The 26,141-nt window shown below is 46.9% G+C and overlaps 10 protein-coding genes across 10 annotated transcripts; 4 read left to right on the top strand and 6 right to left on the bottom strand.

Moving 5' to 3' along the window:
* Window positions 1–660: 660 nt before the first annotated feature.
* POJ06DRAFT_190788 (JmjC domain, hydroxylase-domain-containing protein) lies at window positions 661–2,626 on the top strand (the record flags this gene model as incomplete). Its single annotated transcript, XM_056184816.1, has 3 exons — window positions 661–1,044; window positions 1,100–1,197; window positions 1,258–2,626. The coding sequence occupies 3 exons, from the start codon at window positions 661–663 to the stop codon at window positions 2,624–2,626; spliced, it is 1,851 nt and encodes a 616-aa protein (XP_056047817.1).
* Window positions 2,627–2,729: 103 nt separating this feature from the next.
* Window positions 2,730–3,602, bottom strand: POJ06DRAFT_244329 (uncharacterized protein). The gene has a single exon (XM_056186487.1). It carries the CDS (start codon window positions 3,528–3,530, stop codon window positions 2,772–2,774), a length of 759 nt encoding a protein of 252 aa, XP_056047816.1. The 5' UTR covers window positions 3,531–3,602; the 3' UTR covers window positions 2,730–2,771.
* A 639-nt stretch (window positions 3,603–4,241) lies between these two features.
* POJ06DRAFT_18535 (uncharacterized protein) lies at window positions 4,242–6,262 on the bottom strand. The gene is made up of 2 exons (XM_056184769.1): window positions 5,805–6,262; window positions 4,242–5,754 (listed from the first exon to the last, which is right to left on the bottom strand). Exons 1-2 carry the CDS (start codon window positions 5,824–5,826, stop codon window positions 4,439–4,441), a joined length of 1,338 nt encoding a protein of 445 aa, XP_056047815.1. The 5' UTR covers window positions 5,827–6,262; the 3' UTR covers window positions 4,242–4,438.
* Window positions 6,263–7,754: 1,492 nt separating this feature from the next.
* POJ06DRAFT_265190 (uncharacterized protein) lies at window positions 7,755–8,067 on the bottom strand (the record flags this gene model as incomplete). The annotated part of the gene is made up of 2 exons (XM_056189058.1): window positions 7,755–7,768; window positions 7,821–8,067. The coding sequence occupies 2 exons, from the start codon at window positions 8,065–8,067 to the stop codon at window positions 7,755–7,757; spliced, it is 261 nt and encodes an 86-aa protein (XP_056047814.1).
* A 1,197-nt stretch (window positions 8,068–9,264) lies between these two features.
* Window positions 9,265–11,532, bottom strand: POJ06DRAFT_18538 (Cupredoxin). Its single transcript, XM_056184770.1, has 2 exons — window positions 10,820–11,532; window positions 9,265–10,769 (listed from the first exon to the last, which is right to left on the bottom strand). Exons 1-2 carry the CDS (start codon window positions 11,087–11,089, stop codon window positions 9,273–9,275), a joined length of 1,767 nt encoding a protein of 588 aa, XP_056047813.1. The 5' UTR covers window positions 11,090–11,532; the 3' UTR covers window positions 9,265–9,272.
* A 955-nt stretch (window positions 11,533–12,487) lies between these two features.
* Window positions 12,488–13,862, top strand: POJ06DRAFT_265188 (glycoside hydrolase; the record flags this gene model as incomplete). Its single annotated transcript, XM_056189057.1, has 2 exons — window positions 12,488–12,587; window positions 12,646–13,862. 2 exons carry the CDS (start codon window positions 12,488–12,490, stop codon window positions 13,860–13,862), a joined length of 1,317 nt encoding a protein of 438 aa, XP_056047812.1.
* A 1,662-nt stretch (window positions 13,863–15,524) lies between these two features.
* POJ06DRAFT_218191 (NADP-dependent oxidoreductase domain-containing protein) lies at window positions 15,525–16,931 on the top strand. The gene is made up of 4 exons (XM_056185568.1): window positions 15,525–15,750; window positions 15,800–15,949; window positions 16,003–16,101; window positions 16,156–16,931. The coding sequence occupies exons 1-4, from the start codon at window positions 15,625–15,627 to the stop codon at window positions 16,723–16,725; spliced, it is 945 nt and encodes a 314-aa protein (XP_056047811.1). The 5' UTR covers window positions 15,525–15,624; the 3' UTR covers window positions 16,726–16,931.
* Window positions 16,932–18,519: 1,588 nt separating this feature from the next.
* On the bottom strand, window positions 18,520–19,805 carry POJ06DRAFT_272968 (uncharacterized protein; the record flags this gene model as incomplete). The annotated part of the gene is made up of 3 exons (XM_056189578.1): window positions 18,520–18,870; window positions 18,930–19,165; window positions 19,228–19,805. 3 exons carry the CDS (start codon window positions 19,803–19,805, stop codon window positions 18,536–18,538), a joined length of 1,149 nt encoding a protein of 382 aa, XP_056047810.1. The 3' UTR covers window positions 18,520–18,535.
* Window positions 19,806–20,970: 1,165 nt separating this feature from the next.
* Window positions 20,971–22,459, top strand: POJ06DRAFT_285310 (major facilitator superfamily domain-containing protein; the record flags this gene model as incomplete). The annotated part of the gene is made up of 4 exons (XM_056190194.1): window positions 20,971–21,017; window positions 21,076–21,423; window positions 21,478–21,610; window positions 21,665–22,459. 4 exons carry the CDS (start codon window positions 20,971–20,973, stop codon window positions 22,457–22,459), a joined length of 1,323 nt encoding a protein of 440 aa, XP_056047809.1.
* Window positions 22,460–22,970: 511 nt separating this feature from the next.
* On the bottom strand, window positions 22,971–24,287 carry POJ06DRAFT_244309 (uncharacterized protein). Its single transcript, XM_056186486.1, has 4 exons — window positions 24,046–24,287; window positions 23,909–23,995; window positions 23,623–23,861; window positions 22,971–23,560 (listed from the first exon to the last, which is right to left on the bottom strand). The coding sequence occupies exons 1-4, from the start codon at window positions 24,194–24,196 to the stop codon at window positions 23,420–23,422; spliced, it is 618 nt and encodes a 205-aa protein (XP_056047808.1). The 5' UTR covers window positions 24,197–24,287; the 3' UTR covers window positions 22,971–23,419.
* Window positions 24,288–26,141: the final 1,854 nt, after the last annotated feature.

Here is a 26,141-nt window from a genome sequence, read left to right as displayed (position 1 = left end):
TAACTAAATTGCAACCGTCGACGTCAGCTGGCACTCGTTGGCCCAAGATGAATTGTTTACCCTGCTTGTAGGTTACCCTGCTCCACGGCGGAGACAGCTAGCACATAAAATTATTATCAGCTGCATATGGATGATCTCAGTCGCCAGCCTTAAAGTTGGAATTCAGAGTGAACTTTGGTATTTTGACGAGCGCTTTGATATCTTTGATTCCTCAGCCTGTCGCCTTTCGGCACTTCCAACTATCATACTTAATCCCCCCCGCAATGTCATAAGTCTGAGATAATTGAGCAGGACAACTATTCAGTTGGCTGTAATTTCACATGCGTGACCTTGCTTAATTTGTTATGTTTTATAGTTTTAGATTAGTTGCGCATTTTTTACAACGAGGGCCAAACGATGATGAGCTGTCTCGTGCAATCGTCGCCGCAGCGGACTCCGTCTCTAGCTTCCACCAACCAGAATCAACAGCTACCACAGTTCGCAAATCCGGCTGAAGTGCCAGAAAAGGAGCTGCCTATTTCGCAAGCACCAACTGCGCGTCCTGTTCTCCCATCGGTGACTGACAATCAACGGACTCTGGTGGCACTGACAAATCAGTCGTCTACCTCTGCCACCGCCGTCGCCGAACCGCCGGCATACAAGACTCCACCTGACAATCGGATGTCTATCAGTAACTTGGTGACTTCAGAGCCTGTCACTCCACTATTGAGTACGCATAGTCAGCCATGTGTAGAATCAGTTCAGCCGACTTTGCCGTCGTTCTTGTTTAATTCGACTCCAGCAATCATACAGCAGGCCGGGCCGGCGCTTACAATACCACCTGTTTCTAGTTCTGGGCCTGCTCTTGATGAACTATTTAGCGACGATGATATTATTGTGCCGGAATCAAGTGCCGTAGATCTCAATCAATCTTACAACGAGTTCGAAGAAGAAGTTAAGGAAGAGGAAATCGAGGAGGAAGAAGAGGACGACGGCGACGACGACGACGGGGTGCCAATCGAGCCAGACCATTATTACGGGGGCACCGTCCCTGTATTTAGACCGGTTGGTTTCAACAATCCTATTTTTACGCTAGGACTTTTCTGATGGCGATGTATAGACAATGGACGAATTTCGGTCATTCCCAAAGTTCATCAAGAAAATTGACAATTATGGCATGAAAGTTGGCATTGTTAAGGTGATTCCTCCACCAGAATGGTACAGTTGATAATAATGGCCTGTTGCATGTAACATCCGTATGATGCTAATAACGCGTAGGACCGCCGCACTGCCTGACGTCACAGAGAAATTAAAGGAAGTTCGCATCCGGCACCCGATTATACAACATATCAACGGCAGCCAAGGCGTTTTTAGTCAGACAAATATTGAGAAGCAGCGCTCATACACGCTTCCACAATGGCGAAAAGTCACGGAGGAGTCTGATCATCAACCACCCGCTCGCCGCGGCGAGCGTCGTAAGGGCGCTGATTCCAAGACACGGATGAATGTTCGGAAGAGACAACGCACAATGTCATGCGCAGAAGACAGCTCAGTTGATTGGGCGCAGGAATCTGACGCGGCGCAGAAGCCCAAGCGACGAAACGGAGAACTATCAGCGCAGGAATTAGCCGAATTCGAAGATTTCAACTACCGCTTCAATGCTTCAGAATTCACACCCGAGCGCTGCGAAGAACTAGAACGAATTTACTGGAAAACAATCACGTATAACAATCCCATGTACGGCGCGGATATGCTTGGAAGTCTTTTCACAGATGCTACGAAAGAGTGGAATGTGTCGCATTTAGACAACATTCTGAACGACCTGGGGGTCGATTTACCTGGTGTAAACACGGCTTATCTATATTTTGGCATGTGGAAGAGCACGTTCTCGTGGCACGTTGAGGACATGGATCTTTATTCGATTAACTACCTTCATTTTGGCGCTCCAAAGCAGTGGTATTCAATCTCGCAGAAGGACGAGAAACAGTTCTACAGTGTCATGCGAAGCGAATGGCCGGATGAGCATAAGAAATGCAAGGAATTTTTGCGTCATAAAACGTTCTTAGTGTCGCCCAAATACCTTGCGGATCGTGGGATTAAGGTCAATAAGCTTGTGCATAACCAAGGAGAATTCGTGATCACATTCCCGTTTGGCTACCATTCTGGATACAATTTGGGATACAACTGCGCCGAGAGTGTTAATTTTGCGAGCGAGAGGTGGCTGCAGATTGGCGCTAGCGCGAAAAAATGCAAGTGTGTCTCAGATGCAGTTGATATCGATGTCCAAGATTTAGCATATCGGCTGAAGATGAAGAGACGGCTAGCAAGGCGGATGAAGCGCGAGTTGGAGCAGAAACAGGGCAACGAGAATATTCCAGCTGATTCCGATAGTAAAGAGGGGCCAAGTGTTGTGTCAAGTGAACCCGTCAATATCGCGAAGCCGCATGAGGAGCCGGCCTTGGCAGCTGCTCCAGTGCACCTAAGCGACGTTGACCCTGCCTCTGGTGCACCGGCTTCGGAATCTACACGTGGGTGGCATGAAAGGCAGCATTCTCTCGAAGATATTTCTGATAATTTGCCTCATTCATCTCACCACTGGACGCAAGATGTTCCCAGCAATTCAACAACGATCGGCATTGTGGAGTGAAGATTGGCGTAGTTGCGAAAGAGTGGTTAGTTAGCGCATTAGACTTAAGTGGGCATATGTATCTGTATATGTTTAATAGCTACGGACCTGGAATGCATGTGATATCCATAATTTTCGTTGTATTACTGAAACTGTCGATTAGAAATTATTCAGCAGCACTCAACGACCCATCCCAAAACTGTACCTCCAGATCTAGCACTTTCTCTATGCTCCTCTTAACAATCTCCTTCCCGTCTTCAGTTTCTGTCTCAAGCACAAGTCGGACAGCAACGCTGAGGGTCTCAACATAGGCATCAAAAGCAGGATTCCCGCCCCACCATTCCATAAATCCTTTTACCGACTCGCCAGCATCTGCCTGAAACTTTTCGGAGCTCAGAACGAATTTGAAAGCTGTAAGATACACGATCTCAGCCGCCCACAACACAGCGATTCGTTCGGCGAACGTAGACGACGATTTAGCACCGAGATCAACGGCGAGGAATGTGCAATATGCGTCGTTGAACTGCGAGAACTTTGGAATATCCTGTCGCAAACCTGCGAGTAGATGCGCACCGTCTACCGCTAGTTCGGCCTCCAACGACGCAGAGAACGGTGGAAGCTCAGGAAGAGCGACGCCGCGGTCACCCGCTTTTTCTTTGAATATCCTCATTTCCTCTGTCAAAACATCGAATCCACCTCTCAGAGTGTCGGATAGAAAAGCGAATTTCTGATCATTCGGCACGGATGAGATAGTAGAGGCGAGAAAATGGGCGAACGCACGAACAAAGATGAAATCCTGAAACAACCACTCATTGAACGCCGAATCTGGGATCTGTACGGCGGCGAGTTGCTGTATAAATGCCGAAGAGGCCGTGCAGGCCTCGAACAGATCTGTAAGGCCAATCTGAGCAAAGACGTCCGACATCTGCGTTAAATTCCAATAATGAATAAAAATACCAAGGTCAGTAGATGAAAATCGATGCTCGGTACGCGAGCGAGTTTATTCTGATGTCATCGCTCACACGGAGGGTTGGCGTCCGCTTTTGAGTTAAACGGCTGGCCTCCATATACTTTTGTCACTCGACCGTCAACAGGTACCTCAATAAGTACCACAAAGTCACCAGTCACAGAGAAATATAGGAGATAATTGCTGTTAGGAATTGATGAATAATTATTCGCAAATTGACTTTTTGGCCCCGTAGTCTCCCTGATAGCAGTTCTACAAGATATTAAATTGGCTACATCAACCGAACCTATTCTAAGATTGGAGGTTTTGAATGTGTTCCTAGAATAGTATCCAGAAAAGGGGCACCAAGACCCAATGTTAAGTAGACCATTATTGACACCACGATTGATCTCACAAATCCCAACCCACAAACGTTCACGGTCTATTTGTTCAGTCCATTCTGTACAGGTGCCCATTCTTCGACCTTGTTTCATAATTCTTCCCACCGCTTAAGTTGGATCTATGCTAATGGAAGGACTTAGCTACTCCCGTCAACATTGACGAAGTTAACTTCGTTGAAGTCACACTTGGTGTTAGCACTCCATATACGTGACTGATGAAGCTCAGTCAAATTCGCCATCCAACGTCTGGGACAGAGTGAATAGACTTGCGCGAGCCTCAAGGTTGGTTGGATAACGATTATATTTAAGCTCTGACTTGTAAGTTACCTCGAGAACATAGATCATCACGATGACCGCAACGTAAACTTGCAGGAGTAGAAGTTCTAGAATTCAATTAAACTAAATTTGCTATACGTGTATGTCCGTTTGGCGAACAGGAAGAACAAATCTCCGGTGTTTAGGGGTCTAATCGCGCGAATGTCAATGTCATTCGTCAAAGAAAGGATCGTTGCCGTCACGAGTGTCCCTATTCTGTTGCGGCTGCAGGTCATAATCTGCAAGATTGTACCGTGGCGGTAGAATACACCTGCTATCAAGATCATAATCCACGCCGGACTGAAAGACAGCCGGCACCAACACTTCCATCAGTTTTGCTCCGCCGCCATTGTACGAAACTTCCGCTTCGACATGCACCTCTTGTTTGTGATGCGCCAAGCTCATTATTCGAAAATCTGGCACGACATGCGAAATGTCTACACCGTCCGGGATCACTTTGTCGTCAATCCGGAATCGAGCTGGACCTCTGATGGACATCGGCTCAAGAGGCAAGTCGATGTCTTTCCGGAAATAGACAATTTCTCCCGGTTCCGTCACGAAGTTGTGACGCTGACTAAATCCCTCGTCGCAGGATTTTATGATGATGACCAGGCCCTTGAGGGCTAGCGACAAGATCCCCGCTATCCGTGACACGTCATCGACTTGTATCGTGATATATAACCTCGGACAAAACTTGTCAAACACGACCACGTTACTTCTATCGAGCTCAACCTCGAGTACCGCAGGAACATCGACGAATGTGTTGATACCTAGCGACATCAATTTCATTGCCCCACTAGTCTTCGGGAGCGCACCAGATACGAAATAAGAATTTGGCAACTTCCTAGACTTTGTTGAGTTTTTATAAACACGTGACAGACCATTTACTGGAGTGGGAATATGCCAACTGGGATCCGCGGCATGCACGAACGAGGCGGAGATGACAGTAATCGGCACCGACTTTGACATATTCCGCTTGTAGAACTTTGTCCGATCAGCGATAGCCACGATCTTGTACTCAATTGCACGGAAGCCGTTACGTCTCGTAGATGATGGAAGCAGAAAGTTACTGTAGCCAGACGGGGAGCGTATGGGTTCGCACTTCCATGAACCCTTGAAGATCTTGAATTCCTTGAAGTACTCTTTAATCCTCGGAGGACATCCACACCGCGAAAATACAGGAACGTTGAAGATAAAAGGGAAAGTATGCTCGCCCGAGGGAAGCTCTGTGCCCTTGGGATGCTGGAAGAGCGAGTGAGTGAGGTTGACGTGGGTGTGCTTCTCGCCCACGCTGTTATTGCCTCCCATTGGAACAAAATCGTCCGCCATTGTAGTCGCCTCGAAACTAGCGCCTGAGAATGCCATAATCCTCGTCATGGACATGCCTTTGAATTGTATCTTTATGTCATCAAGCGCAGTGGGCTTCTCCAGACTGAGCTTGATTGTGCCAGAAACTGGATTGCCAACTGACACCGCGAGATTGTCCACTACGATGATTAGCCCGGGCCGTATCCGGATCGCAAACGGGGATTCTTACCATCAAGTACTAATTTTGGCATGCTTGAACGACGCGGACTGTAAATTGACAGAAACGAAAGATGATGTACATCTACCGATCATTAACGTATCTGGATGACCAGAATGTGCCGCTAAACTCTGATAGGAGCAAGATTGCGGTGCAATTAATTGTTGGAGCCGCATGCGTCTTTTGTTAGATTCACAGGTCGCGCAGCTAATCATTTTGCCTTCTGTTTAGATGAAAACAGTGGAGAGGGAATGCGTCGGAACTCGCGGCTGATTGTGTTATATCCAGAAATATGCAAATATGTCAGTCTCGACTGACAGCAGCGTCGAGCTAGAGTCAAGCGTTACGTCATGCATCGTCACCCAAAATTGACCCGTCGAATTTTTAACTATATACGCAATGACCAGGCGGCTCCGCCTATCAACAGATAAGGTCCGGAATTAAAGCTAGCAGCTTGGACGAAAAATGTTCCAACTGTACGGTTCATCCTACGTATCCGTCCGTTTACTTACATCTACAATCTGTTGGAATCCGCATTCGTGTGCATCATTTCATAAAACTTTAAATATTCACCATTCAGATAGATCTACGTAACTACATTAACAGGATTACTTCACGTGTACAATTGATGATTCCGTTTCGCGGATAAACACTACTCCAATCAAGGTCACTAACTAAAAAGTCTCGTGTGCTGGGAAGGTGTCCGCTGTGATCAATCTCCAAACGCTGATCACACGAATATCCTTATCGACAACGTGCCATTTTCTATACAATTCACAACCGTACACACTACTTCAGGGGCGGACTTTTTATCGAGGATATAGTATAACTAGTTTATTATTCATTTGTTTAGTCGTAGTAAAGGGATTACTCTTATTTAATTTTAATTGGAGAAATAGCGTACTGTATGACTTATTTGCCGCAATCTTACCACAATCCTCAACGCCGCCACACGACTCTGACTACTCTCTCAAACACTTTCCTTAGTTTAATTCCTATAACTCTTTCTACCATATGCCCATGTCCTATCGTCGCTTTTGCTCAAATTGACTGTTGTATGTCTACATTAATTAGTGACAGTGCGTCGGCTTAGCCGCCTCAAATGCAGCGTCGTCATATCGTTCTGGGATAGAAGGCCGCCTTCGCCTTCAATTCCTTGCGGATATTGCTTGTTTTTGGACGTGAACGCCGATCGTGCCCAACTCTCTGACATGATCCACAACGTCTAACTTTCTCTATTCTGTCAGACGCCTTTGGATGTCCACCATCCCGCGCTCATTAAACGACACAGGTTACCCGCCCTGCAGGGGCGCCCGAATCAGGCAAGTTAGCGCCAACAGTTTGCCGCCTCAAAATATAGAAACAGGACACAGGAAATCCGTGATGTAGCTGTCATTCCACATTCATCACTTGAAATTCCCATGCGCGGCAGCGACAATTCTTATAAAAAACTATCATTCGAAATAGACAGCTTGAAGAGCCTGTGTTCAGCATTATTCAGTCCGTAAATTCCGCTTTCCCAACTCTCCTCACAGTACCACAAAGCCAAGATTCAGTGCGACAAACCCTTTTGCCAGGATGACCCATCCAACCTTAAGAACAGCTCCGCCTCCATCCTTTTTGCTGCTTCCAGCCCATTGCATATCTCTCCCATCATGTCAGTTCCCGGTGGGAAATCCATCTCGAACCCCGGTTCACCAGCTCCTCTCATGTTCAATAAAATTGCCTGACGGAAATGCCATCGAAGGATCATCTCGCACGCCTCCTTCATTGTTAGTGGCTCGACAATTAGGATCAAGCACTCTCCCATCTATCCTGAAATGATCATCAGCGAAACTAATGATTTTGTAATTATCATCCGGATTGATGGAGAAACTAAAACTGTCAAATTCCTGATGAATATTAGACTGCATAAGAAACCCATTCTGACAGGAGTTAATCCCCGAGTCATGTTCTCCTTCTCTATTCGATTGCCCCTGTTTCAAAATCAGTGCGGTTAAACCGGAAAGATAGAACAGGGAACGTTACCTCCAGGGGCGTTGGATCTGATATCATACTGGCCCGGCTTAAGTGGAGCGTCTGATGGCGTCAAGACTTCACCTGAACCTCGCAAAGATAAGCTATACGGATTAGACGCTACAATGAGGATCTCAAGCATAAAGAGAAAATTCTTTTCGGTAACTGACTGATTCAAGATAAGCCCACCGAGAGCATCATCCGGCGAGAGCGCGTTGTAAAAATGCACAGTTCGACCTAGAGAGCGGTTGTCCACCATGACTTTCTATACCCTGAGATATAGCGATAATATCAACGATAAATATTGCAACTAAGATTCCCGAGAAAGTTGCTGTTTCCTGATTCTCATGCAATGAAATGATATACAGCCCTCGTGTAAAAGTGTTAAAGATTTAAATTGCACATATCCCCTGGTGTCGGACTCTTGAATCATGGACCGGGTCCCCTAACCCCAAATCACACAAATTTAATGCATGAAGCAGCTGGAAATAAGATATCCTGTTATTAATGTTAGGCTCGAAACCATGAGTTAGAGTCTTGTTCTCTCGATTATTTGCTGTAAGATCCAAGTGTATGAACTTGTCTGCTCACCGCTTATGAAGCACAGCGCAATCCTGACCGTGCGCAAATTGCAGCCTACTAAGAATATTGACTAATGGCAACCGGAACCTGTTGGTTTTATAGGTGGCATCCATAATCACCATTTGTCCATACAGACGTGCCTTTTAAACATCCTGAGGCTTACAAAAGAACAATGCCTCGAGAATGTTGTCCAGGTGCCATTGCGGGCTGTACGAAGAGGGCCATGAATGCCAGACGATGAAGACTGGTTGGCAAGCGCGGCGCATTGATATGTAACGATTTGATCATTAAATAATAGTGCCCTCCAAAGATACAAGTGCCACGTTTATCGTAGGGGTGACGAATTGCCAACGCACAATTTGCATTGCAGGAACAGTAGCTGAGAAACTCAAAGTAAGCACGACCTATATAATAATTCGCTTAGCACAGTGGGACTAAAATAGTTTGCTATAAATTGTCTTTCCTATCACCGAATCACTGCAAATTACTATTTCTGTTTCAGGCCAATACCAGACGCACCGTTCAATACATCGCATGCCCACAAATAAAGCTTACCTGTTGGCTTGCGTTTTTGGAATTATCGACGCCCGTCGCTTTGATCGCTATGCAATCATTCCAAATCCTATGGACGAGGTCCAACTAGACAGCACGACACCAAATAGTACGGAAACTATCACATTGGGTATAGTAGAAGGCGCCCTGCAGGTATCAAAGGTAGAGCATATACACCCGAGAACTTTCTTGCGACACTGTACCATACCGATACAAGCTCAGGATAAAGGCGCATGCCGGTCCATTGACATGCAAATAGTACGCGGATTGCATTCCGCGACACCGGAATCCGAAACCGTGATCCGCTTTCACTAACCAGCCGGTAAACTACTAATCGTCGTCCCAATAATGTACACACGTAGGCCATCGACTCGAATTTCCGTAGGCTGCGCCTCCGTAACTCAAATACCCCTGAACTGAAGGTGTACCTAGCCGGAGAACATCGTCTCGATCGCCAAACACCCACACGGTCTGCATCCCCATCAACATGTGCTGCAAGATATGGCAGTGTACTAACCAGACACCCGCATTTGTCACCCGCAGCCTCCAAGCACGCCATCCAGCGGGCGCCCCATCGATGCCCGATCGCGCATATCTGTAGAGCATCGTTGTGTCTCTCCTCACAGGCTCCGTACCTTTCAACCGTTCTTCGTTCTCTTGAAGGTCATATGTCCCATTCCCGCTCCCGATGTCGTAGAAATGTGCTCCATGGGCATGGAACGGGTGCACGTTCAAGATTCCTCCCACCTCTACCGTGTTCTGTATCACAATTTCCAACACCTCTCCCAGTTTCGCGGGGAACGTGCGCGTGCTGTCGTCCATCCCTCCGTAGGCCACGGCCACGTCATATGATGGAAACATCGAAATATTGTCATCATACAATGCAACAAGATACGGCATAGGTGGAAACTTCTCTGTCCATGGAAAACCGTTCTGCAACCACGTTACTACTGTATTGTCGATAATCTGCGTAATCGTTACAGTCACGCGTCTGGTTACTTCCGACAACGTAGGAAAATTGTTGGGAGTCAGCGGCCGCAGCTGGTAGTCCAACCACCCAAGAGTTGTGTTCGGCAGCGTAATGGGTGGGCTGGCTGGCATCGCGGACGTGTCATTGCCTCCTCCCGGATATAACAACACAGCATATGACCGTAGAGATGTCGGCCGATCCCGCGTCTCAATCTGTAGAAAATACTGATCTATCCCATTTGCTCGGTCTTGTTCAAGTTCCTCTTGACTCTTGCCCCTCAACAAGACACTGAATCTCTGCCCCGATCCTATCTGCAAGTACTCCACTTCAAAAGGCTTAGTATAGTGTCCGTCAGCTTCGATAATGGTCAAGTTATTGTGACTCTGAAAGCCCAGAGATACGAATGACAGCGCTGTTGCGCCGATGAACCGAAGTCGGTACACCTTCTCCGGCTCTACCAGAAACGTGGCCATCGAACACCCATCACTGCTCGTGTCCGGCTCCACTGGAATCCCCTGCCCGTTCACTAGCACATTGCTCGTTTCTCCACTCCACACAAATGGCGTCGATGTCAATCCTTTCTCGATTTCGTCATCCGTCTTTTCGAATAAATCTGACAGGTGGATCGTGTGCTCTCCATCGTATTCGTACGCAGGCTCCGGTTCCTCAATGATCAGTGCTCCAGAGGCCGACACTGCTTGAAATCCTATGTGCGAATGGTAGAAATAAGTGCCGGCATCACCGATATCGGGATGTAGCTCATAGTCGAAAAAATGCTGAGGTGCAATCGGCCACTGACTTGCTTGCGGTGAGCCGTCGGAGAATGGTGATGCTGCCATACTAAGGCCATGCCAATGCTAAACATTATTAGCATTCTGTAAACCCCTTGTATGCCAGTGCTGCTAACCATTGTGAGATTCTGCACATCCATGTCATTGTACACCCGAATCCAGTACGTCCTGCCCTCACGCAGCCTGAGCTCGGGTCCTGGCGACGTTCCATTGACTAGCACTGAATACCGGTCCAAACACGCCCTGGAAATGTTCGTTGCTGCCACTCGTAGAACGACGTCAGGCGTAAAAGACTCATCGTGATAATGCAGTTGGTAACCACTGACAATGGAGGGGATCAGTAATATTAGTGGAGTAATCACCGTCGAAAAAGGATTCTGTGTCATCGTAATCAAGTCGCTCTGAGCGCAATTTCTCGATGACAGGTTCTCTCGTATAGTAAATATTTGAACAAACTATCTTCTTGACTTCGGAAAAGTTGTTCTCAGTTGAGTTCTCCGAACTATGCTGAAAATTTCTGTGGAACTGACTGGATTAGCCGTGCGGAAAAGTAGGCAGGATTCAAATGTACCAGAGCCGAAATAAATTCGGATTCTTGAATACCGGCAAAACAAGGATTTTGTTTCCATTTTGCACAAGCCTCCGCCGTTGGAAAATCGCAACAAGGAACAGCGCCCACAGGAACACACGACAAGAGGGAACATAGTGCCGGACCAGTTAATAACTCCTCCATATTAAGAGACGATCCCCAGCTGATCAGCAGAGAATTGGAAATTACCCAAACTTGTGTTCCACCCACGGAACCAACTAGGATGGGGAAGGAAACAGGTCCAAGAAGCACGCTAGCTTTTTAGAGCCTTAGACAATGTCGACCTGTTTGCGGCAGTACAACACCCTCACTATCCCCCCTGATCCTCTTCTCTGCGACATTATTATGCTGACTCACACTGAACGATGGCTGCCTTTGTGAGCGAGAATTTGTCATACATTTTTATCCTGGGCTGTCCGCTGGCTCACATACTTTCATAACAATAATTGGGAGGTTCTAATGCGTCACAGTGAATTGGTAAAGACAATAGTACATGACAAATTATCCTGCAAGTGGTGTATTGATGATTTATTGATTTGCTGGTCGTTTAGAAATGTGTTTGTGGTTACCAATCTTCCTGAGGCAATGCGCTGGAGACTCTGGGCAAGCCAACGAATAATTAAACCTAACATTTAGACGAACGGATCGTACAATATTCGCCAAGATGTCAAACCAGTTGCCGCAATTGTTGCTGATATCCGCTAGCAAAGAAACACCAGGCAGACGACAGTGATTGCAAGTGCTAACTTTTTGGTTCAGCTGCAGGCGAATCAAGTTACGGTAGCTTTTGGTAAGGGACTGACACCTTCGTGTGCCATGCGACAAGCTTCCGCAATGACCCGACCCGCAGTAGATTTCCCGCAGTAAATATTATTAAGATACTTATTACACCGAATTTGCCTTTGTTTTCAGGCACGCTATTTTGAGTTCAAGGCGCAGTTTGAGGCACACGCATTTAAGGCTTCTCTGCCGATTGCACGTGAGTCCAAGAATAAGCTTAACGCAAATACGGCAGACCGTCAACAAACGTGGTGGACTGCTTATGGATGCCTCCAGTCGGTATTCAAATACTCGGAACTCCATGTTGCATGTCAACTGCGATGGTCCTAGATCTGTCCTGGCACGGCCCTTGCACCTGCAATAGTTAGTCCGTCCTAGCGCGACGCTCACGTCGCCGCTTCTTGGTACCCTTCCGATGGCTCGATTTCACGCGTTCTCATGGTACTCCCTTTGGCTTCTTTTCGGCGCCCTTCTATATCGCGCGGGAGCTATCGAAATCGATGTGAACGATGCTGGTGGGTATTCATCGTTAATACGGGCGAGATGATCTATGTCTAACAGTGTTCCACTTAGATTCGATCAAGAACGCGGCGTCGGTGCTCGCGCATGGCGTGATGGACTATTACGACGGCAATCAAACAGACGGAACAATCGGCAAGTTTACATGGCCGTACTACTGGTGGGAGTCTGGCGCTGCTTGGGGTTCTCTTCTCGACTACTGGTTCTATACTGGAGACACAAGCTTTAACCAGATCTTGACCGATGCACTACTCGGTAATGTCGGCCCGAATAACGATTACATGCCGGAGACCGAAGTAATGACCGAAGGCAACGACGACCAGGCTTTCTGGGGGTTTGCAATTATGGCTGCCGCCGAGCGTAACTATACGAGTCCGCCCTCTGGCCAACCACAGTGGCAGAACCTTTCAGAAACGGTATTTTGGTCGATGGCCGACCGATGGGATACGTCATCCTGCAATGGTGGCCTTAGGTGGCAGATTTTCGAGTTCAATAATGGCTACGATTACAAAAACACTATCTCAAACGCTGGTTTATTTCTAATGGCGGCGAGGCTTGCGCGATACACTGCAAATGCAACTTACATTGATTGGGCCGAACGCATATGGGATTGGGTCGAGGGCGTCGGGCTCATGGACACTGAGTACTATTACTTCTACGACGGCGCTAGCGTGTCGACCAACTGTACCCGGATCACGAGATATCAGTGGTCCTACAATGCAGCATGTTTCCTTGCGGGCTCGGCTTACTTGTATAATATGACAGTGTCGGATGTATGGAGAGACCGAACACAGAACATTCTTGACGGTCTGCGTGTGTTTTTCGACGACAACAGCGGCGGTGTTATGTTCGAGGTCGCGTGCGAACGAACACAGAGGTGCAACACAGACATGCAGTCGTTCAAAGCATACTTGTCACGATTTATGGGATTAACGGCCATCCTTGCACCCTGGACATATGATAGGATTTATGAATCCTTAGTCAACACTGTTGTCAATGGTGTCTCGCATTCCTGCACAGGTGGCCATGATGGTGTTACTTGCGGTACGACGTGGCTGGCACAAGGATGGGATAATACGTCAGGTTTAGGCCAGCAGATGACAGCTCTGGAAACTGTCCAGAACTTGCTAATAAGTCAAGTGCCTGCACCATATACCGCAGAAATGTTCATTTCGGCGGCTGAACGTATCTCTGGTGGCTGTATTGGATCCTGGATATTTTATCTGATGTTGATCATACCAATGGCTGTCTCGTGGTTGATATTGGATTAGCTCTCGCGTTTCGGGGGATGCTTCTTACGCCTTAGGCTAAAAATTAGGCTCCTACGCCGTCGAAGAAAAATCCTTGTAACAAAATATTGGTCAATAAATAGCTCATTAAACAGTAATCGTATGGAGGCCAATACAATAGGTATTGTGCAGACTCTGCGCTCCTGGCAAAAGGCTGGTCGTATTCAAAGTAACGAGCACCTTCTACAGCTGCCCGAGTCGCATAAGAAGTCGCTCAAGGAGTGGAAGCAGTTGCTAGGTGGTCAGGAGGGAGAAGAGGAGTTACAGGTTTTAGGGGCTAATGGGAAAAAAGCGCTAGACGGCGCTGGATGGGCTAGTTATCGAGGTGTAGATAGCTTCAACGTATCCATTCCACTGTCCATCCACTCCACTGATAACCTTCGTGGATCCATTCCATCGCGAAGTTGCCCCTTAGCGTCCACTTCCATTTCCGTGGAATGGATGGAATGGATTGCCACCCTGCTGGCTGATAGAATCCTCGATAGTAGCATCGGAATCAGAAAAATCAGGCGATTCAAATGATATACTTAGTTCTATTCGTTATGACGTGGTGGAGACACAGTGAGCGACTACAACTGCTGGGTGGACGTGTCAGGTTAGGGCTTTAGCAAAATCACGAGGAAGGCAATGGTGACCAGTGAGGTCAGGGTCAGGGTATATAGGTATTGGGACGGGTCGCCGGACGGCGTGGATTTGGGTTAGGAATCTCTCAAGGAGTGTCAGGGTCAGGGTAGCCAGTTGCCCGACCCCTGACGCTCAAAGACGCTGATCTACAAATCTAAGTTCAGGGGGGCTGAACCCAGGTGCGAAGTGCGCCTGCACATAGTAATGAGCCGCAAGGGCTAGGGTAAAAGCCGCACCTTGCTCAGGGTCGCCGGTCAGGATACAAACGGAGGTGCGACTTTGCGTGATCATGAACCAGCGGAATGCCTGCGGCCAATCAGGCTCGCCACTTCTCAAGGAGCCCAGGTTCGCCCACCAATATCGCACGGTGCTTCATGCTACATTTATTTAATTTGGACGTAGTCTTGGTGGATATTGATTTACTGCATATTATTATTATACCGAGCCATATCTAGCTGCTACTGGGCCGGGCTATAAGGCTGACTACTGCCTATTATCCATGTTCGCGTCGATCATGAGGCGGAATAAAAAAGGGTATCTGTCATCTCGAAGTCAGGGGATGACCTCTTGCTGCTCACCGCTCACCGCTTGACTTTCAAAATATTCACCCTCTGAAGTAGCAATTAACAGTAGTGCAAGATGTCGCGCGAAATGTTTGCGTTTTTCCTGTTGTCACTGTGCCACATGCGCAGGTCTCGTTATACCCTGAACCATTTCACTGATTGTGCGCGTTCAAGGCACCGGACTTTAGACGATCGGAATATCGGCGCTTAGAGGAATCCTGTGCCCAAGACTCGTTATAGCATTATCCATGCCGCCCTTGGCTGATGTGCGTCGCATCACAACAAAATAGTAATTTAACGACAGATTGCTGATTAGTATCTGATTCGTTGGTTAGCAAGAGTATATGCAGATAAGTGCCTCGGCTCGCGTACAGTCTGTCACCGGTTGTTCGTCAGCGTCGCTTATATGGTCCTCTCTCATCTCCCCCTGAACCGTGATGTTGATTACCCAATTTGTCAGCAACCCCTCATGTCAGCACGTAGCGCCCTGAACTTATAAATTACGGCCACATCAAGACTTGGGAAGCTGCTTTTTCTCCCTAACTTTCCTTTACACGATGAGCCACGTTAAGATCATATTCGGTGCGTTCGGGTTTGAGAAGTACTCTCTCGAAACTAGACATGCGATTCTGGCAGTTCTAGAGGAAAATAATGTCAAAGAAATTGACACTGCGTGGCTTTATGTGCGCACCAATCAGCATTAGACTGAATTCTCTTGTTAACATTACCCAGGTTGGCAGCGAACAAGCCCTTTTCGAAGCTGGTGCACCTGCGCGATTCACTATTGACACGAAGGCTCCCGGTTTTCATTCAGGAGCTCTATCGAAATCGTCGGTACTAACAGGAGCTAAGAAGTCGTTGGACAGTCTTGGAACCCAACAAGTGAGGATATCCTCCGCCAATTTGGAACGGCATCGTCTAACCTTTGAATTTAGGTCGACACGTACTTTCTCCACTCGCCAGACCCAGACACTCCACTGGAAGAGACACTGGGTGCAATTCAGGAGCTCTTTGAAGCGGGAATGTTTGTTCGGGTAAGTGATATGTACAGTCGCATGCATGGTCGCATTGCTGAATAGTTCCCGCAGTTTGGACTGTCGAATTTCGCTTCCAAGCAAGTCCAGGAAGTCTATGATATTATGGCGGCGAAAGGTCACGTTCTGCCGACGGTTTACCAAGGCAACTACAATGCCGTCGCGCGCAGTTACGAATCCGAACTTTTCCCCTTGCTGCACAAGCTCGGCATAAAATTTTACGCGTACTCACCTATCGCCGGAGGGTTTCTTGTGAAATCTTCGGAGGCATTAAGAACAGGTATCCAGGGCGGACGATGGGATAAGGACTCCCCGATCGGTGAGATGTATCTTGGACTTTACAGCAGACCTAAGCTTCTGGCGGCGCTGGACAAGTGGGAATTGATTGCCACAGAGGCTGGTGTGACAAAGGCAGCTTTGGCCTACCGTTGGGTTGTTTTCAGCTCGGCTTTGGATCCGAAATATGACGATGGTGTCATCATTGGTGCTACAAAGGTCGAGCAACTTCAGGAATCGCTGAAGGCATTAGAAGATGGACCTCTACCAGACTCGATCGTGGCAAAGATCGACAAGCTGTGGGAGGACATTAAAGATGAAGCTCCTGTGGATAACTATCATGGTTAGCTTATATAGACAACTGACATACTCAAATGCCATTGGAACTGGATTCGTCGGATCATTCGGATGTGTGCAGTGTGTAAAGTAGTTTTAGCGATATGGTAATACATATTATCATATATGATATGATATCATACAATATTACGGTTTGTGATAAGACCATATATGGCCATATTGAAGCTTACAATATACCTGATTTTAAGGTTTATAAGATGAAACAAGCGAGATATACATAATTCGACATACATAATTCGACATACATACAACGTAATACATCATAATCAACAACATACATTCATATCAAATCAATATACATTAAATTATCAAAAATGACTTCACAATCTCTGATATACTGTCGCAACTTGACAGCGAGTTATTTGATGTTCGTGATTCACCAGTACTTAATCGTACACAGTCGTCTTCTTCTCTGGATATGATAGCCTCTACTTCCAGCAAATCTCTGAGCAGCGGCTCAACCTTGCCGATGTTGAAGGCAGTCCAACAGACAATCAAAGTACAGATAGCGCTTGGGTGGCCTCGCCGATCTCAAACCTACTGCCCAATAGCTGGTCTATCGCAGTTTAGTGTCGCGCAGATGGTAGAAGTGGACTTCAGTGTCGGAGACTACAGTGATTGCTGGCTGATACCAATCCCTCAAGGCCCCTACGTCGAGCCGGGGTTGAACTCGTTCCAGACTCCCTCTGGTATCATTTTGTGGCGAGAGAACCAGGTTTTAGCATTTTCCCAACCGAGAGCCGCAGCGGCATATTCCGACAGTCCGAGTGATATGTTCAAATGGAGTTGTTATGCTCTACAGATCAGAAAGGGTGACTGTAAGTCAGTAAGTACTGTGAATGATCTTACTCCCACAGCACTTGACGCATATAATGATAGTGTACCGACGGGCCAAACTATATCAAACGAGTGCGTGGTAAAATAGAAGCGCATGAATATTCCTCAGATCGTCGCCTAAACCGGAGTTGCAACTCACGAGACTATCCATTCAATATCCGGCGCGGTACGCTCTCAGTGAATCGTAAATTAGCAAGTATTGCTGAATAAAGTTCGTTACCGTGAGAAAGGTGCAGTCGATGCATCCGTGTAGGATCTTCGATGACTGCGAAGTCTGAAAGGCATCTGTTGACTTGGCACGTGACAGCGGCATGATATATCCCGTGGATCGGTTCAGGGATGCAGTTCAAGTTCATTGCTTAGCGAATTTTTTATTCTGTACGTTCACATCTGAGAGTATATTTTATCCTGTCGTTATGCTTCCCACTGTCACATATTTCTTCCCGTCAGTAAATACATATGACGATCCTGTCCCCATGTGTTGTTTCCACTGGTAGCGTAACTTCTCAGTCGCCGATGGATAGGGCTGTTGGAGATACGGATATCCACCGAATTCGTGCATATCCGCCATCCCGCATACGCCAACTCCAGCCGGCGCGAAGGAAGTAACTTATTAATTCTATCGAAGCGTGCCGTCGGCTCACGTCGCTCATCGAGGTATAACGTTAACAGAGTCGCTGCAATGCCGCTTCCTGTGAGCATACACAATCTACTAACTGTACAAGCAGCAGCCGAAATCTGCCATACAACGATTATGTAACCTCAAATTTCGACTCCAAACAAATTTAATGCGTAATTTAGGCTTCGCGGTTCAGTGATCCCCATTACATACCTGCCGTTGTAAACATGGACAAATCCATCGATCAATACGTCAACAGTATTTCCGTTGAACTTCTAATCTATTTAACCCAATGTATATGACCTTTTTAATCAAGAGCACGATACTTTCTCAGTGTTCTTAACATTATCCGAAAATTTCAGATCCACCATAATCAAAGCCGCCGATGGACTCAATTCCGTTGAGACGCAAACCAGATTCATCACCATTGACCGAAACATGGACACGACTGGAGTCCGTCACAATGAATCCTAGCTCGCCTTCAAACAAAATTGATAAATCCAGGGCCGTCTCGCCCACCTTTGTGTCTGCAATGGCAGCCAAACCGGCATATTTGTTAAGCAAACCGAGACAAGCGATTTCGATACTTCCAACTTTGTAAAACGGAGCAGCGGTGATAATTTCGTGACTCTCGGGCAGTAACGTAACTTGAGCAAGCGGAATCGTAGAGTTTGGACCATCTGTGTTGTCAAAATGTACCATTTCCTGCATCTCAGCGAAAACAGTGCGTATCTTGCACCACGGAGGATATGCCGGCCAAGTAAATCCACGATATCCGAAGAAAGTACGACATCCGTAGATGGAGATTCTGCACCATCACGAGAGCTCCACATGATGAGGGACGAAGCCTTTGCAGCAGGGAAATATGACCCAGCCTTAATTGAGGGCCCGATGCCAGACTCAAGCGATGGTTCCCAAATGCGGGACGAAAGTGGCTCTGCAGGATTATGAGATTTCACAAGCTCATAGTGACCGCTCGATTTTTCGCAATAAGTTTGTGAATGACTCTTAAATCATGCTCTTGTGCTCTATCGGACAAGAGCACAGGTCCTGGAAAGAATGCCCTGAGAACTGCATGATACTCTGCCCACTGAGCACCGGACATGAACATATCTGCGTCAGGAATGAGAGCCATTCGCGAGGTAATGATGCAATTCATCAAGTTGTAACGAATATGATCTCTGTGGACCGCAGGACGTGGAAGTCCAAAGTCGTCGGTGTTTCTGAACACAACTTTCATGCCATTGGTGGCCAAGCCCATACCAATATCACCATTAAACGTCCGTTCATAATGCGCCATGCAATGAATCACCCGTCCAACTCCAAATACCTCATCTGCAGCTTTATTCATGCCATTCCACAGCGCGAATGCCTCCTCTGCTCCTTCCACTCCGGCCAAAAAAGACGAGAATGCCTGGTCATCGACCTTCGCAAATGTGATGCCAGCTTCTGCACAAAAAGTAAAATAGTCTTTCCAAAATTGATACGCTAACTCCTTTGGAGGTAGCCACCATATGAGATCATTTTCTTCCAACTGACTCAAAGTCTGAATGTCGTCAAACCCGTCGTCTTTTACTCCTGGAACACAATCAGCGATCAGCTTGAAGGGACGCATTCTATACTTTGCAACCAAAGGCGATTCCGACGCGATTGAATTCAATTCCAATACGCATGCAATCTAAAACATGTCAGGTACTAAAACACGTGCGGTTATCACACAACTTTGGGTTACTTACGTCATCCACACCCCCACATTCTCAACCGTATCCAGTTTTTCTTTGACTATCGATACTGTCTCTTGGAAGGAAGCATCCATCCCATCCCACACATCGTTTCTGAGCTAGATGATACTATGATATAATATGTAGACCTTAACCCTGATCGCGAATGTCATCGCGTCTCAGAACGCGTCGAGTTTAATGTCTATCCAACATTTTGAATCATTCTCCTCCACCGCGCGACTATCATGAATCAAAGCTACGCTGAATTCCAAATTCCTCGTCAGCTGCGGAACCCGAAGATCCTTATGATCTATAGATAGGGATGATTTTTGCGGAGTCTACAGCAAGAGTCTATGTCAACGCGTATGTTATACGCCATAATTTCGCGGTTGAGACTTGAGAGCGGTGTGGTCAAACACAAAGATCAGACTCCATTGCTTGTCTGCAAATGCAATAGAAAGCCGCTCGATACTAGAATCTCCCAATAGCAGTAACTGCAGGGGACAACAACGGCCCCACTCATGTTAAGCAAGCACGAAGTATGCTTTGTGAGGTCCTTGGAGAGTCCGCTTTAAGGAGCAGCTAAACGACTCGTGGATCCTCACGCAGCTTGTTGACGACTTCCGAGGAAGGGAACATCCCAGAGTAACGCGGAGACTCCCAACGTCAGTTGAGAGTCTAGAAGGCCGCCGACCAAACGGACAAAGTATGGCGATGTGGATCCTTCCACGAAACTGGTCATATCCATCGCAGATGCCCAAAGTTACTGAACCAGGAGTCAAATTCAGGAAATAGCTGGCCAAGATTCGCAGGAGCAGATAACGAATGAAATTCCAGCGATGGTATATAACCGAAACGAAGAAGAATATGATGAAGGAATCTTTGAGGCAATGTGGAACAATGTACGGCTGGTTATGTAGTGCAATTGGAAGGGCCTCATGTTTGTTATAGCACGAAATGAACCGATCGAGAAGGGCTGTGAGATTGGTGTGCCTATATATCGGCACTTGCATCTTATCATTTGCACGCTATAGAAGCGGGTGTGTACATATGTTACTAATGTCTACAGGTCCGATTTTTTTGGTGCCGTCCAAGTTCAGATTATCGTGCGTTTTCGATCATTGCGGGATAACATCCAAGATAGCTGACATTTGTGTTCTCTAGGCTCACGCAGAGTGCCTTTGTTCTCGTTAGCGGCCGTCTTGGAGCCGTGTATGGCCATCAGAAATTGCTTCTGCTGGGAGGCGCGATCATCGTCGTCTTCTCAACTGCCAACGCTTTTTGCAACACCTACGATTCATTCGTGGCAGTGCGTGCTCTTACTGGTGTTGGAGGCGGTATCTTGATGCCATATGCCGTTGCCACGCTCACGATCATGGTGCCTCCCACAAAAGCTCGCAATATCACATTAGCTGCCTTTGCGGCTTCACCGCCGGTCGGTGCCTTGATTGGAGCATTACTGGCGGGAGTATTTCTTCAATATACGGCATGGAAATGGCATTTCATACTAATGTGAGCCTCCCGCAGCGGCCGATTTAATCATTAGCAGATGCTAATTCCTTTTAGAGCATGTTTCGGAACTTTCGTCTTCGGTGGCCTTTTCTTTGTCCTACCTCATGAAGAGCCCGTGGAAAAAAATGGGAAAACTGACTGTAGGATTAGGTTTGGGAGGGCCCTTACTTTTCAACATCGTCTGGAAGTAGATTCCACTGTTGAAAATAGCGGAATCGAGGTTACTAATGATACATGACAGCCAGGCGCCCTCCGTTGGATTTGGAACACCATATGTGATTGTCATGCTGGTGCTGTCAGTGCTGCTCATTCCTTCTTCATATGGGAATGCAGATATGCAAGCGAGCCGATCATGCCCCTCACTGTCTTCCACACTCCTAGTTTCAACGCCCTAATTTTCGTTATCCTCTTCATATATATGTCGGTTGGAATCTTGCTCTGGTACATGGTCGCTTGGCAACAGCTTATTCGTGGTTGGACGGTGCTACAGGTTGCGATCGGCTGGATCCCTTTCGGCATTGGAGCGTCGATGGGCGTTACTTTGGCTGCGTGGCTTATCCCCCGGTTAGAAGCTCAGTATGTCCTAGCTCTTGGGTGCCTCACGTCAGTTGTTTCAACGGTCCTGTTGGCAGCCATGCCAGAACAGCAGCTCTACTGGGCACAGGTATTCCCTTCCACTTTCCTTGGCAGTTTCTGTCCAGACTTTGTCTACGTCGCAGCCCAGATCATTGCCAGCAACAGCGTGGGAAAACGCGAGCAAGGAGTAGCCGGGAGCCTCATCGGGACTCTACACCTCTACGGGAACAGCTTGGGCCTGGACTTTGCAGCCACAATCGAAGTGCAAATCGCGAAGTACAGAGCCAGCGAGGTTTTAGGTTTCCGCGCAGCGTTGTGGTTTGGGGTTGCTTTGGCTACCACCGCTTTGATTCTAGACTTAGTATTTGTGAGGATGCCGAAAGATGATCGCGAAGGCTGGAAGTCGTCCGAGAAAAGAAATGGAGAAGTTGTCATTGGGGAGTACACGGAAGAAAAGTAGACACTGAATAGTTGGGAATAATCATCAGGAAGCCTGGAACCCAGAGGGGATGTGCTGGAGCATCGCGGTAATCTTTGTAATGATTGGGTGCCTTCCCGTAGCACGCGATTTACCAGATTCACACAACCAAACTCACAAACTCACAAAATCACAGAGATGAATAGGATTGCTATGTAAAAAGATATAGTATCGACAAAGAGGAAGGGAAGAAATGAGAGACACGGAGAAGACGAACAAATAGAAGGTGTCAAGATAATCTATCTCGGTTTGAGACGAAGTAGAATTTATCTCTAGGCTTTGTCCAAGTCTTTTAACCACCTCTGAAGACTTTTTTAGTCGATTATCACTACAGCAGAAGAAAGATGTCAATGTAGCGAACATACCCTAACCCTGATCGATTCCTAAGCTGGGGTACACGATGTGTCAGCGGGCATGGACGACAGAACCGTTGAGTCGGTCTCCAGAATCTGGGAACACAGATTTACGAGGACTCCAATTATGCCACTGGATATAATATGGACGGCACCATCATTTGCAATAGTGATTTTAGTTGTTCTCCTAAGCTTTATGTCTAATGGCATCTTCCTTTGGTACATGGTCGCTTGGCAGCAGCTTCTCCGAGGCAAATGCATTCTCCACTTCGCGGCCCGTTTGGGATCTTTGCAACTGTTGGTACGCTTGTTGCTGCATGGATAATCCCACGGCTTGCGGCACAATGGATACCAGCCATTGCATCAGCTACTACTTTGATCGAACATACTACTAGCCACGATGCCAGTCTAGCAAACATACTGTGCGCGGCCTTTCCAGCCAATTTTTATGTCATTCTGTCCCGAGTTCGTTTATGTTGCAGCTCAAATCGTTGCAAGTAACAGCTTTAGGCGGAGTCAGCAGGGGGTCGCAAATATCCGCGCTTCTCTGGGGGTCAGCTCATCAATATCAGCCGCTAATTTCAAGGCCCTATGCCCCTGAACTCCATAAGTACAAGGTCGATAGCATGTATTTGAATATATCGCTTACTCTGGAAGATGGTATCACGCCATCTAGAAATGGTACCTCTGTTCCGGGCCGGTTGTCTCTGGATCGCTCACGGTTAATTTCCTGAGCGAAAATTAGTACCATGTCGCCAACAAGAAAGATATACAAGTGCGCATTATACATACGATTGCTTGCTGCCTCGACATCTGCACCATTGAATCCTTTCCTGCAACAGAATTTTGCACCAGTACGCTTGTAGCCTCCACCTGGCGGATCATCTGTTCTTCTAGACGGTCAATCTTACCGGTAATCCTTTGATCCATTGTCGTAATCCGTTGATCCATGCGATCGATTTTAGCATTCAGGTCACGGAAATTTTGTCTGAACTCTCGCACTACATCAGCCAAAGTGATATCACCCAGGCCTCACTACATGTTAGAAAGGTATAACTTATCGACCGCCTGAATTTACCGAGACTCTGCTCATATCGTTCACGTACGCGTACGTAATAGGTAGCGGAGCTAGCAACATCCTCTGCTGTAGCATGGCAACGAGCAACTATAGTAGAATTAGATGTGATGATTAGTAACCACCACACGGCTGCATACCAGATAAAGATGATTCTACCATATTTTTATACAGTAGTGCTCTGTCCACGTCTTGCTGAGTAGGCGGATCCGACGGTGGCGGAGGTGGCGTTACCCATGCGATAGTCACAACTGGTGGAATTAGCAACTCATTATTATCCTGCGCAAGCATAATTGACGCAAAAGTCTCTTTCCAGTCCCGGAAAGAGAAATATTTGACTTTTAGGGGGAACGAGCTGAGTGAAGAAAATTTGGGATGATGACATGATCGAAACTGGGCTTGTTTACAACTGATCGTCGGTGATAAATGTAAATACTAGGGAAAGGGTTTAGATTTTGCGTGATAGCCTCAACACAACACAGGACTCCTCGGTCTCATATGCACTCTTTCAAAGGCAAGACAAAGTCGCTGCAATTCTAGTCACGGAACTTTCTAGTTGTAATCACTGGTGTGCACTCGAGCTGGTCAATACATACGATACAAGATAGACAGTTTGCAGTTGGTATGCTGAATCCTCAGCAAATGAAAAAGGGAACGGGTTATATATTTAACAGCAAAATTTCTAGTAAGCAATCAGTCAACACAAGGGTATGTACAGATGTGCTCTATGTTGCTGAGGTCCTAAGTCATGGCGAACGAGTGTTAAGATGCGTGTTTGGGATAAAAATCAAGAGACGACGCGACTCAACGTAAGGCGTACGGCACGCGTGTGCATGGGCTGTGAGACTAGGCGTAACCGGCGAGGTTGCAGCACTTAAAGAACGTGGAAGATTGGGGCGAGACAACAGGAAGCCCTTCTCCAGAAGACTCTAGAGCTGACCTTTCTTGTCTGTTGAAATAACAACTACAGTAAACCCACGATATAACGATTAATTCAGCCAAGACTTTCAGTTCGTTATATCGAGGTTTTCGTTATATCAAGGAACACTGCTGTCTACTATTTAACTACAAAAAATATCCGTCTGCTACTGTCCCCCCAGCTTTCTAGCATTTAGAACTCACTCGTGTTTAAGGAGATCTTTAATAACAAGCCTGATTTCCTTCATCCTGCTGCTCTTCATGAAGACGAAGCTTAGATAGCGCCTCGATTGCCTCACTGACCGAAATTTTCGGAAGGATCTCACTTCATCTGATTCCTCCTCAATTTCGGGCCAAAGTGAGCAAGAATTTGCTCATCAATGTGTTCAAGATCATCAAGAACGGTCTCATCGGCAGGATTTAGAAAGTTATTAATATCCATCACATCTCGTATATAGTTAGATTCCTGAAGTTGTGCAGACCGTTGGATATATCTGTAATAGCCGGCTCCGGAGAATCTGCAACTTCTCCTACGTTGCACAACGCTTTTTGGAAGCAACGGATAATAGTGTCCGGTGACCTGTCCATTTCCCAAGCTTGAATACCCCAGCGGAGCGCCTTTAGGACATTCATGGTATTAACTGGATCTGTTGGTCCTGCCTCATATTCACTCAGCGTATAGTGAATCCATTGTCGCTTCCAATAAGCTTTCCATATGCGAATAATCCCTTGATTAAAGGCTGATATCTGCTTGTTGCATTTGGCGGAAGCCAGATAATCAAGATATTGCGTAAAGGATAGCAACTCGTATTGATGTTGTGCACGGCGGCCTCATGAGCTGAGAAATTATCCATGAGAAGCGCTACTCTTCGACCAACCATTTTCGAATCGAACCGGCGAAGCCATTGTTCCATAACAACTGTTGTCATCCAAGCATTGCGATTATGCCGCCAAATCATATTTAAATTATAGATGTTGATACCCGCAGCTTTAAAAGCACGGGGAGTTTCAGCAGTTCCAATATACCAGGTTGGCATAAGCTCCGATCCATCTGCATTGCAGCATATATGAGCAGTGATTCTTGCTTTCTCCTTTTTTCTTCCAGGAAGGCTTCGTGTTGAAAGACTTTTATCAGGCACTCGCTTCCAATAACGAGATGTCTCGTCGCAATTAAACTGATCCCTAAGGCTATACGCGCTTAATGCCTGTCGAACTTCAATCATCTGCTCAGCACTCTGTTGCTTTACACTTCCATCCTCTCCATATTGTGTGAGACCCTTAATAGATCGTCTAGTCTGAAAATTGTGTAACCAGTCAT

This window comes from Lipomyces tetrasporus (genome assembly GCF_029532465.1).
Source record: "Lipomyces tetrasporus strain NRRL Y-64009 chromosome Unknown POJ06scaffold_1, whole genome shotgun sequence".
Classification (NCBI taxonomy): Eukaryota; Fungi; Ascomycota; class Lipomycetes; order Lipomycetales; family Lipomycetaceae; genus Lipomyces; species Lipomyces tetrasporus.
This window is presented reverse-complemented; position numbering and strand designations above follow the sequence as displayed.